At 37.1% G+C, this 16,772-nt stretch overlaps 1 protein-coding gene and 1 pseudogene across 1 annotated transcript; one reads left to right on the top strand and one right to left on the bottom strand.

Annotated features, from left to right (window-relative positions):
* The first annotated feature begins 8,709 nt into the window (after positions 1-8,709).
* LOC147327243 (snake venom serine protease KN9-like) lies at positions 8,710-12,381 on the top strand. The gene is made up of 6 exons (XM_086297491.1): positions 8,710-8,835; positions 9,193-9,379; positions 9,637-9,825; positions 11,559-11,620; positions 11,924-12,063; positions 12,161-12,381. Exons 1-6 carry the CDS (start codon positions 8,796-8,798, stop codon positions 12,314-12,316), a joined length of 774 nt encoding a protein of 257 aa, XP_086153617.1. The 5' UTR covers positions 8,710-8,795; the 3' UTR covers positions 12,317-12,381.
* A 3,347-nt stretch (positions 12,382-15,728) lies between these two features.
* On the bottom strand, positions 15,729-16,772 carry LOC147327242 (ras-related C3 botulinum toxin substrate 2-like; annotated as a pseudogene).

The raw sequence follows: 16,772 nt of genomic DNA, 5'->3' as shown, positions 1-16,772 counted from the left end.
ATATCTAGTGGTTCTAGTTTCACTTGTAAAGAAACATTGTGCACACACACACACACACAAGGACCATGTTAACGTTTCACACTCTCAGGAACCGAAGCTGTAGGACATAACTCTAGTCTGATATGTTATGTACTGCAGGTGAAACTGCACAACACAACAGCTGTCAGGCTCTTTTTTGTTCACCTTCAGTTGACTCAGCTCATATTTCACTGCTGTGGTTTAAACTCCTATTTGCTTTGAAAAGACAATGACAAGAAAACACAGTTATGGATTGGATTATTGTAATTATGATATTCAAAAAACACATTTTAAAGAAAATACATGATTGTATTTTATACAATAATACATAAACGTTGTGCCTGCACCGAGTGGATAGTCAAACAAATTGAATCATCATACATACATTATTGTATATTTATTACTTCATATTTTTATTCTTATCGCTTTTTTATTATAGCACTAGGAATTAACAATAAGGGAAGGATTCTGGATCAGCGCCATGATGCAAACTTGTGGCCACAGTTTGAGTATGTGAGCGAGAGGAGCAGCGGAGGAGAGGAATTGGACTTTTCTGTGAGAGAGTGGAGCATGTTGGACCCTTTCCCTGTTTCCTTCGGACCCTGGAGCCCCGGACCGCCTTTTCACTGGCACTCTGTACATATATTCACCTGGTGTTTTCTCACTGTAAATAAACGCACTGTCTTCTTTCACAAGGAATTCCTGGTGTGCGCCTGAGTCCGTCTAAAGAACGTGTCAGAAAGTGTTACAGACTAGTTGAGAAAAACTGCTGCATATGTTTTTAGTCCGGGTAAGAAAAAAATAAAACTAAAAATCTAATCTTCTGTTGCACCATCTGAGCCCATAGCAGAACCTTTGAAACATCATCATATGTGAGTGTATATTGCCATGTCTAAAACTCATGATTAACCGCATAATATTTTCTACTGTTGCTGCATACATAGCCATGACAAGTGATGATGATAATGACCCCGACCTGTTGGAACATGAAGACTTTGTGTGATTAATGGCGATGTGACAGAAAATGTACAACAAGATGTTACATACTGATATCTCATTTAAATTTTTTACTGACAACAGAAGGGAATGTTAATAGGAAAATTGTACTTAGTAGTCAGTCTATAATCTTTTAACGATATGAGTTTGCATATGGTAGAATGCTGCATGTAATCATTTGTGTGTAGAAGTATATAGTTGGTGGCATATTGAAAGAATGTCTCATCCTAGGAGATCTGTAACATTCCAGGGTGTTCACCCCCACATCCTAGGAGCATGAGAGAGGTCGTACCTTGTCTTATTGTTTTACGGTAGGATTAACGTAGCTATGTCAGTTTTAGTTTAAGTGCCTTCTTTACATATAGATGAACTGTTGGATTTTCCAGACCAGCAGGTTAAGGGAAGTTGTTTATGGGGCCACACTCTGACCACACACACACACACACGCACGCGCGCACAGACACACGTACGTACACCTCCACATTCCAATGTAAGGAACAAACGCTCACTGAAGTATAAATAAAGACCGGGGCAGTTTCTCAGCGCGAGTCTCAGTTCTGGAGGCTGCCCTTGCTAGCTAGAAGTTCTGTGTGTTTCTCTTCTCTGAGTCTTTACTGAAGAAGTGTTTTAGAGTATATTTCTTGACACTTCTGTTTCAAAATATTGTATAAAGTCAGCAGAGCAGAGAATAGACAGCACACAATTATGAGAAGAAAAGTGTATGAATACACATTGATATCTCTGATTTGCTTTCCTCGGCTGTGGTTTGCACTGTGTACAAAGATCACATTTCTATTGATAAGATAATGACAAGAGCAAATTTTTTACTGTGGAACTGATACTGATATTTCCAAGAGCACATCAGCAATATAACATCATGAAGACAAAAATGCTCCTTTGTCCTGATATCAGCCTATAAGGTCGATTTGACTTGCAAATGGCATTAAGGAGTTCTGTCTAAGTAGCAGCTGCTTCAGTACTTACTTATCTTTCACCACTATCAGGAACTGTGGGCACAGCAACATTAACTGCTAAAAAAAAGAAGACTGTCTTTTCTCTTCCACCTCGTGCTGTTACTGGTTGAACTTTGATCTTTTAAAGAAACATGTTTTTCCAATTCAGTTCCAAATTTTAATCAGTTAAGCAACATCTCAAAATTAAAAACACTTCTGGAGGAGAAGAAGGCACATCTGGCTGCCCAAAATATATCAACACACCAGAACCTGTATGACAGTGAATGACCTGGACAAAGTGCTTTTAATAAGTAAATACTGATCATTCACATGAAATAAAATAAAAATCAACCAAATTTAATTAATTAAAGTCAACAAGTAAAGGACCTTTGAACTTAATTGGAGAGAAAGAGGGAGAAACAAATGTTTTTTTCCACTTTAACCCATTTCTCAAATTAATGTATTTGCACTATTTCCTGATTTCTAATTATGTCGCACATTTGTTATGATTAAATTTGTCAGATCAAATAAAGGTTGATAAAAGTCAAAGGTAACAGAAGTAAATAGAAACAGCAGTTTTTAAATGATGAATTCATTCATTAATGGAATAAAGTTATCCAAACGTGCCTGGCCTACTATGAGAAAGAGGCTCAGGTTAACTGGCTTGTTGTCAGCGGCCACTTTAGCTGGTTGTTGTAAAATCTGTGGGGAGCAGAAAACATCCGCCGTTAATCAGTCTTTCATTTTATAAAAACGAATCAGTTGATTTCTCAGTGCCACAGATACTATCATACTGTACAGGCACTCATAATAAGACTTCAGTCCTCTGAGATCTGAGAGGAGACGGTTTGTATGAACTAAACCATGAGAAACAAAGTTTATCTGGACAAACTGACAGACAAAAGATTAACAAGCAACCTGACAATTAATAACAATATGAGACAATATAAGTTCTAGTCACTCGTTTTCTTTATTATATATTTAAAAAGAGGAGATGTTGAGTAATACATTTGTACATTTATGCAGCACAGCTTGTGTTATCACACCAAAACACAACAGGTTTGAACTTTGATCATTTCCTGAACTTTGACCTCAGTACTTGTTGCTGAAAGTTTCCCCTGAGGGTTTAAATGCAGAGTCATTTTAAATTTTAAATTTATTTTCAGTGAAATATTTACTAACACATGTTACCTGTTATTACTCATCATACAGTTTTACAGATGTTAGGATTTTGCATCTTAATAAAAAACATTTTAGTATAATTTGTGTAATACATCATTTTAAAGCCTGACATAGAATAGATTATATGTTTTATGTCCTGATACGTTAAACTTTAGAAAGAAGGTATCTTCAATTTTTCCTTAATTAAATGCCGGATACAGGGTACAACCTGGACAGGTCGCCAGTCTGTCGCAAGGCTCCTAATAATAATAGCCTATGCAAAATAAATGACTAAAAATCTGCTTCCCAGATTGTTAGTGACTTAAATTGCAGTATTAATTTCCAGTATCTATATTTATGTATTATGTTAGCTAGTAAAGTAGCACTACACTGAGAATACCAAGATTAGAGCAACCAAAAGTCAAACATAATGCTGAAACCCTTTATGCAAACAAGCAAAAAAGTACAGATTTACACAGGGACATCTTTTCACCAGATTTTCATTGAATGCATCCTTTCTGTATCTCAGCCACACTGCTGCTGTCTCCACATTTCTTACTATAAAACAAACACTTGCAGACTGGCAAGTCGGAACAACACTCTTACAAACTCATCATGTGGATCAAGTCACAGAACAGGTTTGAATGGAATTTGCTTGTTATCTGAGTCTTTGCACATATGCAAAGACTCAGATAACAACACAATGAAGCGCTCGCTTGCATGCAAAAGTCACTCAGATCCAGGTGAGAGATTAGAGTTTGGAGGGAAGCGAAAACCCCCACCTGCATACACACAGTAGGGAACTTTAGAGTGCATTTATGCTGATTTACATTCCCACAGTTCTGCTCAAACAATATTAGACAGAAAAAGGCCCTTTGACCAGAAGAAGAGAGGATAACAAGTTTTACAGCTAAAGAGGCCAATTAAAAAAAATAAATTAATACATGTTAAAAAAAAACTTTTTTCACAGAGAGCGTAGAAGCAGACAGAGAAGTTTGATGATAAAATGAAAGCACTGAATGAATGAATGAATGTGTTTTTTGTTATTGTATGTAGAACTGAATTACAGTGTCCCTCCTTTAAAAATTGCAAACAACCATGCATACATATATATTTGCATATTTACTCATTTACTTATAATTCACCAAATAAATAGATTAAATACACAGTATAAACAGAGAGATAGATGTCAGAACAAAAGAGCTGTTGGTGTTTCAGGTGGGACTGGAGGAAACTTATTCACCTCTTTTTTCCTTCTGTCCTCTTTCTATCATTTTTCCTGTGACATCTTTACATCTTTTCTCATTTCTTCATCTCATGTCTCTGTTATCCACCTACTTTCTTACTGGTGTCACATCTTCCCTCTCTGCTCTGAGTCATCCCTCTTTATATTCTCTCCTTTTCCCCATGTCCTTCTCTATTCCTTTTTCATTTTCCTTGTCCAATTCCATCTTATAATATTCTCAGTCAAACTCACAGCCTCTCGGAACAATCAGTCAATATGATCTGTCATCAAACATTAAAGCCTGAAGGTTAATATTACAACAACTTCTGAAATACCTTATATAATATTTTTAAAGATAATACTGATATTAAAAACATTTTAAAAAATAATAAAAACAAAGTGGGCTGAATGAAATGTTTAAATGTTTGTGGTCAAAGTAAATTATTGTATTTGTGTGTAAAATCCCAGTCATAAAAAGAGCAGCCCACAATAGTCCACTGTTACTATAATGTATCTTTCATCAAACACGCACTGATGTTAAAGCACAATGCCAGTTTGACTCTCTTTGATAAGCCAACAGCAGGAGAACCCATTATACTAACAGAGATAGAGATAAGCACCTGCTAATCATCTGCAGGCAGACTGGAAGTAAAACAGCTGCTGCAAACTCAAGTTTGGTCAGTGATCACAAAAAATACTCTACAGCTTTTGCCATGACATTGAAAATTGAGCACAGGTGCTTCCTGTTTCCACTGATCATCTTTCAGTTAAAATGTCTTGATGCATGTAGAATCATCCAGTAAACCCCAAAAGGTTGATTCTGTTCATCTGGACATAGCGTTTTCAGTGGGAGAAACATTTCATCACTCATCCAAATGACTTCTTCAGTCTCAGCTGACTGCAGGTTTCCCCAGTCTTATAAACAGTACATGAAACTAGCACCACTGAAAGAATGAACATTCAGTGGTGCTAGTTACCCTGTTATCAGGATAAGACATTGCATATACAGTAACTATGAGACTTTAGTAATATCACACAGCATTAGTCCTGGCTTACATCTGGAATTGGGCACCAACTTTGCAGTGTCCACCCACTGCTCGTCTGCCACTGTGAAATTCATGGATGTTCCATCTTTTCAAAATATTGTAAATAAACAGCAGAGCAGAGAAGAGATAGCACACAATGGGCACCGGGAAGTTTTTAATTTGTCTTCCTGTCTTACTGCTGTGTTTTACACTGAGTACGAATGACCACATTTACACTGATAAATTGGGTTAGGGTACATTTTTTTACCTTAACCCAATGAAAGGAGTACAATGTTTACAGTGAAACTGATACTAATATTTCCATCAGCAATATAGCAAACATCATGAAGAGGAAAATGCTCATTTGACCTCTTACCAGCCGTATCAAAATTAAGGAGTCGCATTTGGCTGCTGGGTGTATATTAACATGCCAGATCCTTATTGATAGGGAATGATCTGGACATAGTGCTATAATTACTGATCAATCACACTAAATAAATTTGAAATGAACCAAACTGAATTAATATAAATAAAGTACAAGATCTCTTAGTCAATATACTGAACTGTGCCTGACAGAGCCACACTGGTCTCCAGCTCTTAAACAAAGCCAAATCTCCCTTTTTAGGGTGAAGAGGGAGAACAGCATGTTTGCATGTTGAAATGAGCGGGAGTTACGTCAAAGTGGGAAAGTCAACATCCACAGAATCCATTTTCATTAGAAGACATTAATGCCAAATGTGAGACTAACAGGCCACACCTCCGCAGGAGGACAAAGTATTCATTTTGTGTGTTAACATTTTTTCAAGCCGATAAAAAAAGGTATCATAACAGTAACAGTAATAAAAATATCAAACACTTTATTAAAAAGTAATAATGATTTCAATCAAGATTATAAGATGTACTAAACAGTAAAACAGTCTCGGCCGTTGTGTCCTTGGGCAAGACACTTCACCCGTTGCCTACTGGTGGTGGTCAGAGGGCCCAGTGGCGCCAGTGTCCGGCAGCCTCGCCTCTGTCAGTGCGTCCCAGGGCAGCTGTGGCTACAATGTAGCTTGCCATCACTTGTGTGTGAATGTGTGTGTGTGTGAATGGGTGGATGACTGAACAGCGGCAGCAGTGTAGCATCCCAGCCACACTGCTGCCTTCATCCACATTTCTTATTAGAAAATTAACAGGAGGTAAATGTGGTCACAGAATGTCTTTTCCAAGCCACACATATGCATAGACTCAGATAAACATCCAGTACAATGGGCTGCTCATGTGCACAAGTCATGTAGCACCAACAAACTGATGCAACAATAGGAGAATGTGCAGCACCCACTGGACCAAAGTGCACATATAGAGTGTCCTTTTAGAAAAGTACACACAGTGTTTGAGTGAATTTATGCTGATATACATGCCACAGTCTGACACAAATAATATTAGCAACAATTTCCTTCTATTCCTTCTATTCTGCCCTTGGTACTTCTCCAGCTTCTCAATTTCCTTCTTCCTGACGTAGTTGTCATTCTGTATTGCTACGTCTATCACTATAGCCGTCTTCCTCTGCTTGTCCACCACTAATATCACTATTATGTCCGGTTGCTTAGCCATCACCATTTTGTCCGTCTGTATCTGGAAGTCCAGCAATATATTTGCTTGGTCATTCTCGACCACCCTAGGGGTGTCTCCCATTTTGACTTTGAGAGTTCCAGCCCATACTCAGCACAGATGTTCCTGTACACTATGCCGGCCACTTGGTTATGGCGTTCCATGTATGCCCTGCCTGCTAGCATCTTGCACCCTGCTGTTATGTGCTGGATTGTCTCAGGGGCATCTTTACACAGCTTGCACCTGGGGTCTTGCCTGGTGTGGTAGACCCCAGCCTCTATGGATCTTGTGCTCAGAGTTTGTTCCTGTGCTGCCATGATTCGTGCCTTAGAAGTTATTTTGGTAACAGAGATAAACATATCCATATGCTGATCTAAAATTTCATTTTCTGTTGTTTTACTTCTATTTGGTGTGAGTGCAGATACAAATGTGTACCCTCAAACACTTACATGTTTGCCTTTCTAAGCTTTACTTACGACTATCTTCTTTTTTACTGAAGAGGTACAGACTCCTAGGTTTAATTTTCCTAAACTGTTTTCTTTGTCAGCCTATGGAATTACTTCTTGCTGCCCTAACATTAATTCTATTGAGAAGTGAGATTAAAACCTTGGAAAAAAATATGAGGCTTGGTATACTATATTGCCAAAAGTATTCACCCATCCAGATACAGCTTGTCGTGGAATTTTAGTTAATAAAATGCAAACACTTGATGAGTGTCTTTGAAGACAAATAACATTCCACAGCACTTACACATAGCCACATATCATGTTGCAGGTCTATATCTTCAGCTCATCCTTGAACCGAGAGATTTACAGCTTTGTTTTTCTCTAACAAAGTCAGGCTCATAGAGGTATACCTTCTGAGGCCTCCACTAGTGAGGCAACCCTCCTAATACTGGAGATTTCTTCACTTGCAAATACACCTTGAAAACCTTACGTGCAATAATGCTAATGTTTCTATTCTTCATGTCAAATAGCTGACAAGCAAATCTGGAAAACCTGCAGTTTCCATAATGCCACACATCATCACTTTCTCTAAGACTTGGCTACATGCTGTTTTTAAAATGATTTTTAAATAATGTAGAAAATAAAGCAACACACTGTTTATTCACCTCTGAATAAAATAAAAATAAATTTGATAATAGAAATTATCAAATAATTTCCTTTTAAGCATCACAAATACTTGATATTTATTAAAAGATCATAGTTTGTACAATGGAATGATCAATAATTTTATCAAACTCTTTACAGGTTGCCCAGTGTGATCTCCTCTGAGAGGGTCTATCAAAACATACAAAGTTAAAGCATGACATACGCTACTAGTTAAAATACAGGAATTTCAGATTTCTTCTGATTGTCACACAACAAAATATATGTATGGATTGTACTTTTTTCATATTTTGTAATCCTGTAGATACAAAGATACAATGCTGTGAGTTAATTTTTTTAAACACTGTATTTCCATCGATTTTTAAAAATTTCTTAAGCTAAGGTATAAAGGCAATATTTGTAAGAAAGTGCAGTTTTTCCCAGTAAGAAAGGTCTATGGATTTTTTTTTAATAGTTAAAAAACTGTTCAACAGTTTCATTCAGGATGATACTTGCAGTATAGGGGAGGGGCCTACACAGCAAATGTTCATCTGATTTGATTAGTAATCAAATGTATGCAAGTTCAGTGTTTGTGGCCAATGGGTTAGTGTTGATAAAACTTTAGGAGGGTATTAGTGGCTTGTGGGCCAATAGGAGAACATGTACAAATTTAAAAAGGGCCACTTTGACACTGGTTCAGTCATTGAAGTAGAAGGTAGTAGTAAGGTCAGCAACAGTGATGACTCACCTCACTTTTCTTCTTCTTGTGCTGTGGCTTGGTGAGTATGTATTTCTTCAAATTTGTTACATATTTATATTAAAAAAAAACATGTTTTGGGTACGAGTCAATTACATTTTTGTAATTACACAGCAAATAGTTTCTGAGCTTCTTTGAATTTCTCTCTGTGCTGCTCAAATAGCACAGAGTGTCTTTTCAAACAAGTGTGTGCATTCAGACAGGTCTAGGCTGCATGAATAAAGAATAATAATGCTGAATATGCATTTGTTTTATTTCACCAACAAGTAACAGTTTGTCACTGCAGGTAACTCACCTGTTTTCATCTCTTAAGATTAAATGTGCTGCTTGTTAAACAACTGTTGTAACCAGTCCCTTGATGCCGGATCCTCTGTTTCAGGTGTCACACTGAGCACAGCAGTGGATCTGCAAAAGAGAATTTATAATGGAAAAGTCTGTGACAAAAGTGAGCGACGGTACCATGTCAGCCTGTCAACCAAATCTGATGGAAAACCCGGTCACTGTGGTGGCTCTCTGATCAGTAAACAATGGGTTCTAACTGCAGCTCACTGCAAGGATGATCCAATGTGAGAAAAAAAAAACTGTTTTTACTGAGCAAGTTACCATGATATTTATATATAATTCTGGAAATATTTATTATGAAAACTGTGCTATAGTTGACATAACATTAATGACAAATTTGTTCCTAATGAAGTAAAAACTAAAGTGCTTTTAGCTGTTACATCACATCTGTAAATGTGAGGCAGCAAGTCCATGCAGTTATCTATACAGATAAATACATTATGCTAAACTTGGAGGTGAATGTTGTTATCATTCCTTACAGGTATGCAGTTGTAGGTGTACATCCAGGTCAAGGAACAGCAGTGAAAATTGACCAAAAGAACATATTTCCACATGATCAAAAAGATGACATCATGCTCCTGAAGTTACCAAACGCTATTACTGATGTTGAACCTGTTGCTCTTCCTACCTGCAAGGATAAGAACAATAACCTTAACAAAAAGCCTGAAGAGTGAGTTAAGGTTATTTTAATCCTTTTAAATCTTAAAAGTTACATCTATGATGTAAGAACCAGTTTTCGATACCCACCCCTAGTAACGAGACAGGGGGAAGCAAAACTGAATACACTGACATGAGACATGGACCTCCAAAGTAAAACAGGAAACAATCCACAAAGGCGCAGATTTGACACTGAACTAAACCTACACAAAGTACGAGGGCACAAGACATAAAACCTAAGAACAAAACCCTAAACCAGAATAAACTGAAACATGGAATTAAAACAAGACAATCAGAAGACATAAAAACCATAATACATAAAAATATAACAAACTGCAAATGCTGGGTCAAAATGACCCAGAACCGTGACACGTTATACTGTACACATTAACATCATTAACAACATTAAAAATAGTATTTCTGTGTCTTTTAGACAGTGAATTTCATTCAGCAAGTGGAATATGAAACATGAATGAATATAAAAGAGGACCATTTAAGAAAAATAATATAATATAGTAATAATAAACATACTAATACCAGTTTAAAATAAATGATTATCATTTTCATTCATTCCCTCTAAAGAATAACTCTGTACTCTGTAGTCTGTTTGTAACAGGCAGCAGGTTTTTGTCCTTCCCAGGTTTGTATGTCTGGAGTTTAACCTCTGGCTCTGTTTCCCTTCTTATTTTGGTAGTCTCAGTGTGTGTTGTGTTCAGTTTTGCTCCCCCTGTTGTTTGCCTGATTGAGTTCACCTGTGTTACCTCATGTGTCCCATCTGCCTGATTACTTTGTGTGCATTTAAGTCCTTTGTTTTGTACTTTTGTTTGTCTGGATCTCTTTCTGGCTGTGTCCTGTTTGTCTGTTGCAATAGCCGAGCTAGTATCGCCAAGTACTCTATATTTAAAGCTGCTTTTGAGTTTAGTCCTGGATATTGGATCTGCCTGTCACACAGTGTATTATGAGAGTAACGGGTAAATAAGTCATTACTGAAAGAAATGTGATTCCTGTTAAGGCTGCTTGACTAAAGTGAAAATCATACAACATATTGAACTTCTAATCTGTCTTCATAGAGGTGTCCTTTAACAAATATGAATTTAAAAAACAGTGAATAAGCTTTGAGATTGTATATAAGATCATCTTGTAGGGAGGTCATGGAATCCATTACCCACAACTAATAAGCAGGGTAATAAGAAAATATAATTTGATATAATATTATAAATGAAACCATGAAAGCCACTTACAGTGTTTGTTGCTCTAACTGATAACACGAGGCTCAGTGAAACAAAAAATGTATCCAACCATGGAACGGTTTTCAGAACGGGACTTAGAAAGGTTCAAACAAGTTAATGCAGCAGGAGAAGATGGTTATCACGCAGGTCAGGGCAGTAGTCCATCAACAGGATGACATCATACTTGTGAAGTTTCAAACCCATGACTGACATTATACCTGCATCTCCACCTGACTGACATCAACGATAATATCACTGAGCCTGGATCAAGAGTTAAGATTCCTTGTTTTGATTTTAGGAGTTACATCCATGACACGCAGTGAATGACAATGAAACACGTGTGGCAAACAGTGATGTGTGATATCTGAACCCTCACAGTTACTCAGAGTTAGTAGCTGTAGCTGGACTGGAAATCCCCAGCATGCAGTGTACATCATTATGATTTATTATTTTATTCTGTGTTTACAAGACACGTGTGGATGTGGAATTAATTTGTGACAATTTTTTCTGTTTCTAGAAATGACATCGTTCAGGTGGCAGGCTTTGGGAATTACCAGCTAGATAAGAACATGAATGAAAGTAAGAATAATTTTTCTTGATTAGTTCAGTTTATTTTAAAATCTCATTTTGGTTTGTGTGTTTTTTTGGTATATTTAATTTGTATGAAAAAAAAAGTTGTTTTTATTTTATTTCACAGTGTATATATTACATGGCAGGTTCCCACCTTTTTAGATGCAGTTTTTTTTTTTAAAGAAAACATTTTGCTTGAAAAACATTTGAATTGTTTTTAGAAATAAAGGAAAATATCATTTTCCTTAAGATTTTAGTTTTTCAAAGGTTATGAATGACTTTTGTTCTTTTCTTTTTTTTTTTTTTCTCTAGTCGATGGCCAACCACCTCATCTAAAGTGTGCAAACATGCATGTTGTTGACTGTGAGCGTACCAGATACTCTCAGTGTACTGCATATGTGCCGTATGACAAGAGACTGTGTCTGAAAGAACCTGACATATATGTACTTAATGTGAGTTGGCATGAACGCTAACATTACTAAATATCATCTGAGTATCTCTCATATATTTTCAAACAACCTTATAGTAAATTATATTTTTCTCTTTCAGGGTGATTCTGGTGGCGGAGTGATATACAAAGACAGGATTTATGGTGTAATCAGTGGCAGTAAGGACCCTTGTTTTGGTGGACTAGCTGTTACTGTGAATGTCTGTCCTTACATGGACTGGATAAACCAGAAAATTGCTCAAAGCACTGGAAAATAACCGAATTAAATTTACATTCAGAATAAACAATCGTATCTACATGAAAGTTGTGTGCTGTGTGTTGTTTCTACTCTAGAATATCTACAAAATATGGAAGCTGTTGGGTCATTTGTTAGATAATCACTGGGGACATTTACTGTAATATGGTATTAAGTGCAAATATGAGAAATTTATACTTGTTTAATTTCATGATTTTTTTTCTGCTTCTAAGAGGGAAATACTGCATATACATTTATCTGACCGCTTTATCAGATACTTTACAAATTGAGCTCTATATCCCCTCACTATATAGTTAAAATTGTTAAATGGACTGATTCTTATATAGTGCTACTCTCACAGAGTACTCAAAGCGCTTTCAGTTAGAGCGAAATTAATTGCTAAAAGAGGATCGTCATAATGAACATGTGGCTGATTGTTATTCTTGCCTTCCTTCGTCAAGCATTTATCATTGTAGATCTGTTATGCCACATGTTTTTTGATGGATGTATACTGAAGACATCATATATAGCAAATAAAAAATTGATAAAAACTCTAAACATGTTTTATATTTTAGATTCCTGAAAGTAGCCACCCTTTGCTTTATTGACATCGCCGCAAACCCTTGGCCTTCTCTCACTGAGCTTCATGATGTCGTCACCTGAAATGATTTTCACATCACAGGTGTGCCTTGTTCACTTGTGCAATTTCTTGCCTTCTTAATGAGGTTGGGCCCATCAGTTGTGTTGTGCAGAAGTCAGGTTGGTACACAGATGGCCTGGCTACAGTCAAATGACCTAAACTCAGTCGAGATGGTTTTGGATGAGATGGACCGCAGAGTGAAGGCAAAAGGGCCAACAAGTGCTCAGCATCTCTGGGAACTCCTTCAAGACTGTTGGAAAACCATTTCAGATGACGACTTCATGAAGCTCACCAAGAGAATGCCAAGAGTCTGCAAAGCAGTAATCAAAGGGTATGACAAATTTTTCCAAATAATTTAATATGTGTTCATTCATAGTTTTGATGCCTTCAGTGAGAATCTACAATGTAAAGGTGTGTCCCAATTTTTGACTGGTAGTTTATATAAACCTAAAGCTACAATCTCACATACCGACACAAATCACTATCCTGATGACACATATACAATCTTTCTCTTAGTATTTAGGTATGAACCCAAAGCCAACAACACAAAGCAAAGATGAAAACTGGCACGAAGAAGCTTTAAAGCAGTCGCCACAGTGATCCTACTGTAGAAACGTTTTTGCAATAAAAAAAAGCAATTTCCATATCTAAGCTGTAGACTACGCCACTATTTTTCCTCCTACTACACACAAACTGAGATCAGCATCATCAGATTAGGAACAAACATGTTTGGTTCTAATCTGCTACTCACACTGTTTCACACTGCTGAAATTGCAGCTAGCAGAACACAGATTAGAAAACATAACAGTTATATTTGTAAGCTATTTACCTACAAGAATACCTGCTCAATCCAATTTGATCTGGAGCCTAACTAAAGAAATTTCCTGATCTCCTTTTTTTAATCATGTAAAGTCATGTTGCCATGGGACAATCAGTCCTTAAAACACAGTAACCTGTAGTATTTTAATGTTAGATATAAACAGCAAAAATGAAAGAACTGTGATCATCAAATCCTAATATTAACCATTTTCTCCACCATTAGTTATTTGTTTTATTTGCAACACCAATGTTCTCTATGATATAAAGACTTTGTATCCACTACCTTACATATTCCATAGAAGGATAAGGATTTGTGTTTGTGTGTGAGACTGTAGCTTCAGGTTTATACCCTACCAGTGAAAGGTTTAGACACAGCTTCTCATTGAATGGTTTTTGTTTATTTTCATGACTATTTACATTGTAGAACCAGAACCAACTGTTATATTTTGCTCTTATATATTTTCTATATTCTTTATAGATCTAATAATCTCTGACTGAAGTAGGCAGCAATCAAAAATGTATCAAAATTTAATTTTAAAATTTCAAATCAAAATTAATTTTGATATTTCAAAGGTTTGCCTTGGAAGTAGGTGCACTTGTAAAAATGAGCTAGAAATACACCAAGTACAGCAAATGAATTACACTTAACCTATAAAAATTCTCCACAATATGTAAATAAGGATAGAGTACAGACGATATCAGCAGCTGTATCAAAATGAGAATTTTATATCCTCCAGAATTCAGTATCAGCATTCAATCCAAAAGGTCACATGTTGTGGAGAAATAATGTGAATCTTTTGTGCAATCAAATGTTTTATTTTTATTTTAATAGCACAACAAATAATACATTTGTTAATAAATCTTATTCAGACACAAGTTTGCTTGTTGCTTGCTTCCTCACAAACGACCATTTCTGCTCCTTACATTCATCACCCTGAAAACAGCACAGTGAACAAATCACACTGAAACACTGTGTTTATTTCAGTTACAAAAGTTATTTTTATTTTAGGTTTCATGAAACACATATATATTGTTGGCAGTACTTTAGATGAAGGCAGCATGCTGCTCTCAGACTTACACTTAAACTCAAAGGGTCTATAATCTCTAAACTGATATATTTTACAAAGAAATCCTGTCTGGGCAGCGTCTGGATTTGGACTGAAGAGCTCGTTGGCATTTCTAAAACAATAGCAAACCTGCACACCATACATTGTTTGGTTTTTTGTTTTGTTTAAAGTTGTAGATATACATTAGAGACATGGCAGATTTGCATATATTCTTCAGGGTCTGCAGTCCTTTTCTCTTCTTCTGTGCTCCTGTGAGAATCTAAAACAAAGGTCACATAAATCATGGGGTTAAATTGATGCCTGTGGGACAAAATTACTCCAACAATATTCAGGACAAATTTATTTTTCCTCTGCAAAAAAATGAAATTGAGTACAAAGCATGTGAAACTTTTCTGTCTTGTGTTGTGTTCATTTATGTCTTTTCTTTTCTCTTTAATGTTTCTGTCCATTATATGTGCAAGAACAAACTTCTGAATCACCTCTTAGTGATAAGTGTCTACAGTTTCCTTTCTCGTTTGGCTCTGGATGAAGGCAGTCGCACTTTTCTCCTCTCCCTCTTCCTTCTCTTTCCTGCTTGGCTTCTCAATGTCCTTGTCTAGTCTCGTCTACTTTTCTACTTTTGCCCTGGATGACTCTCACGGTCTGTTACAACCTAAAAGAAGAATTATGGATTTGAACAACTGGTCCCTGAATGCAATTGACACACTCTTCTCAACGAGAAGCCTGGGCTTGCGTAAGTCCGAGTGTCCTAGAGGGACGTTCCCCTCTGGATACACAATGGACGGGTGGAGGAACTGGAGGGTCGTGTGCCTGGCGGGACTGTCAATCGAGGACATTGTAGACATCTACCTTTTCGGAACCATGATAACAGGGTTCTTGCTGTTCGGAGTTGCTGTTCAGGCTACAAAGTTCTCTAGCATCTTCATCTGCTAGTTTCATATCTTCACTGGTGAGGAGAGCTTCAAATCTTAAAGTGCTTTTCAAGCAAATAAAGTAAGAGTGACTGACCTATCTCCTTAGCCAGAGCTAGGCCCTGTGGATAGGTGATAGGCGCCAGCTTCTTGTCCTTCAGTTTCTCAATGGTATCCTTTTCATCCCTCAGATCCAGCTTAGTGCCAACCAGGATGATGGGCGTGGAGGGGCAGTGGTGACGGACCTCAGGGTACCACTGGCAGAATACAGAGTAAAGGAAAACTAAATAAGAGGCAAGAAAGGGGAACACGCAAAATCAAGGAACGTGTTAGAGGCAAAAAACAGAATCAAAGGTGGAGGGAGATGAAGCTCTGATGCCAGGTGTTACAGAAAGGTGGATGAAGGCATGAAAAACAAATGATATGCTGTAGCTATTAAAGATTAGAGAAATACATCATCCAACTTTCACCCACAGCATCAATCATTCATTCACATCAATTATTAGACCTGTTTAGGCTTTTTCTCCATTTTGTAATCCAAGTACCTATTTTTTTTCTCTATAATAAATTCCTGCTTTTGTTCCGTTTGTTCTTTTTTACATTTTGTTCCTCGGCAGCTGAGAGACAGGCCTCATAAAAAACAGCCAAAACTCACCTTAGCTCTGACGTTCTCATAGGATGCCGGGCTAACCAGGGAGAAGCAGATTAGGAAAACATCCTGGATGGAGAGACAAGGAGACAAAGAATTAGAATAGCTGCTGCAGTTTTAATTAGCTGACATGTTATATAAGTTCTGTCTGTGTAACTTTATGTCCATTAGTTACTGTGTGTGCCTGTGTGTGTATGTGTGATTCTGTACCGTCTGTGGCTAGGACAGTGGGCGGAGCCTGTCATAATCTTCCTGTCCAGCTGTATCCCAGAGGCCCAGGTTGACCGGCTTGCTGTCCACCATCACATTAGCTGAATATTTGTCGAATCTGTGGGGAGAGTAGAGAAGGTCAGCGATCAGCCAACAAGTCATAGGCAACCTTTCATTTCATT

The sequence above is a fragment of the Aulonocara sp. 'chitande type north' Nkhata Bay genome, linkage group LG6 (assembly GCF_057382095.1).
Source record: "Aulonocara sp. 'chitande type north' Nkhata Bay isolate Kocher_YH1m ecotype deep benthic linkage group LG6, A_spYH_male_GT1.1, whole genome shotgun sequence".
Lineage (NCBI taxonomy): Eukaryota > Metazoa > Chordata > Actinopteri > Cichliformes > Cichlidae > Aulonocara > Aulonocara sp. 'chitande type north' Nkhata Bay.
The sequence above is the reverse complement of the archived record's forward strand: the minus strand, read 5'-3'. Positions and strand labels throughout refer to the sequence as shown.

Bases quoted from the DNA above. Each gene is read 5' to 3' on its own strand.
- LOC147327243 (XM_086297491.1), top strand. From the start codon at position 8,796: ATGACTCACCTCACTTTTCTTCTTCTTGTGCTGTGGCTTG. The intron at 9,380-9,636 runs GTGAGAAAAAAA...CATTCCTTACAG, and splicing joins CACTGCAAGGATGATCCAAT to GTATGCAGTTGTAGGTGTAC. The intron at 9,826-11,558 runs GTGAGTTAAGGT...TTCTGTTTCTAG, and splicing joins CTTAACAAAAAGCCTGAAGA to AAATGACATCGTTCAGGTGG.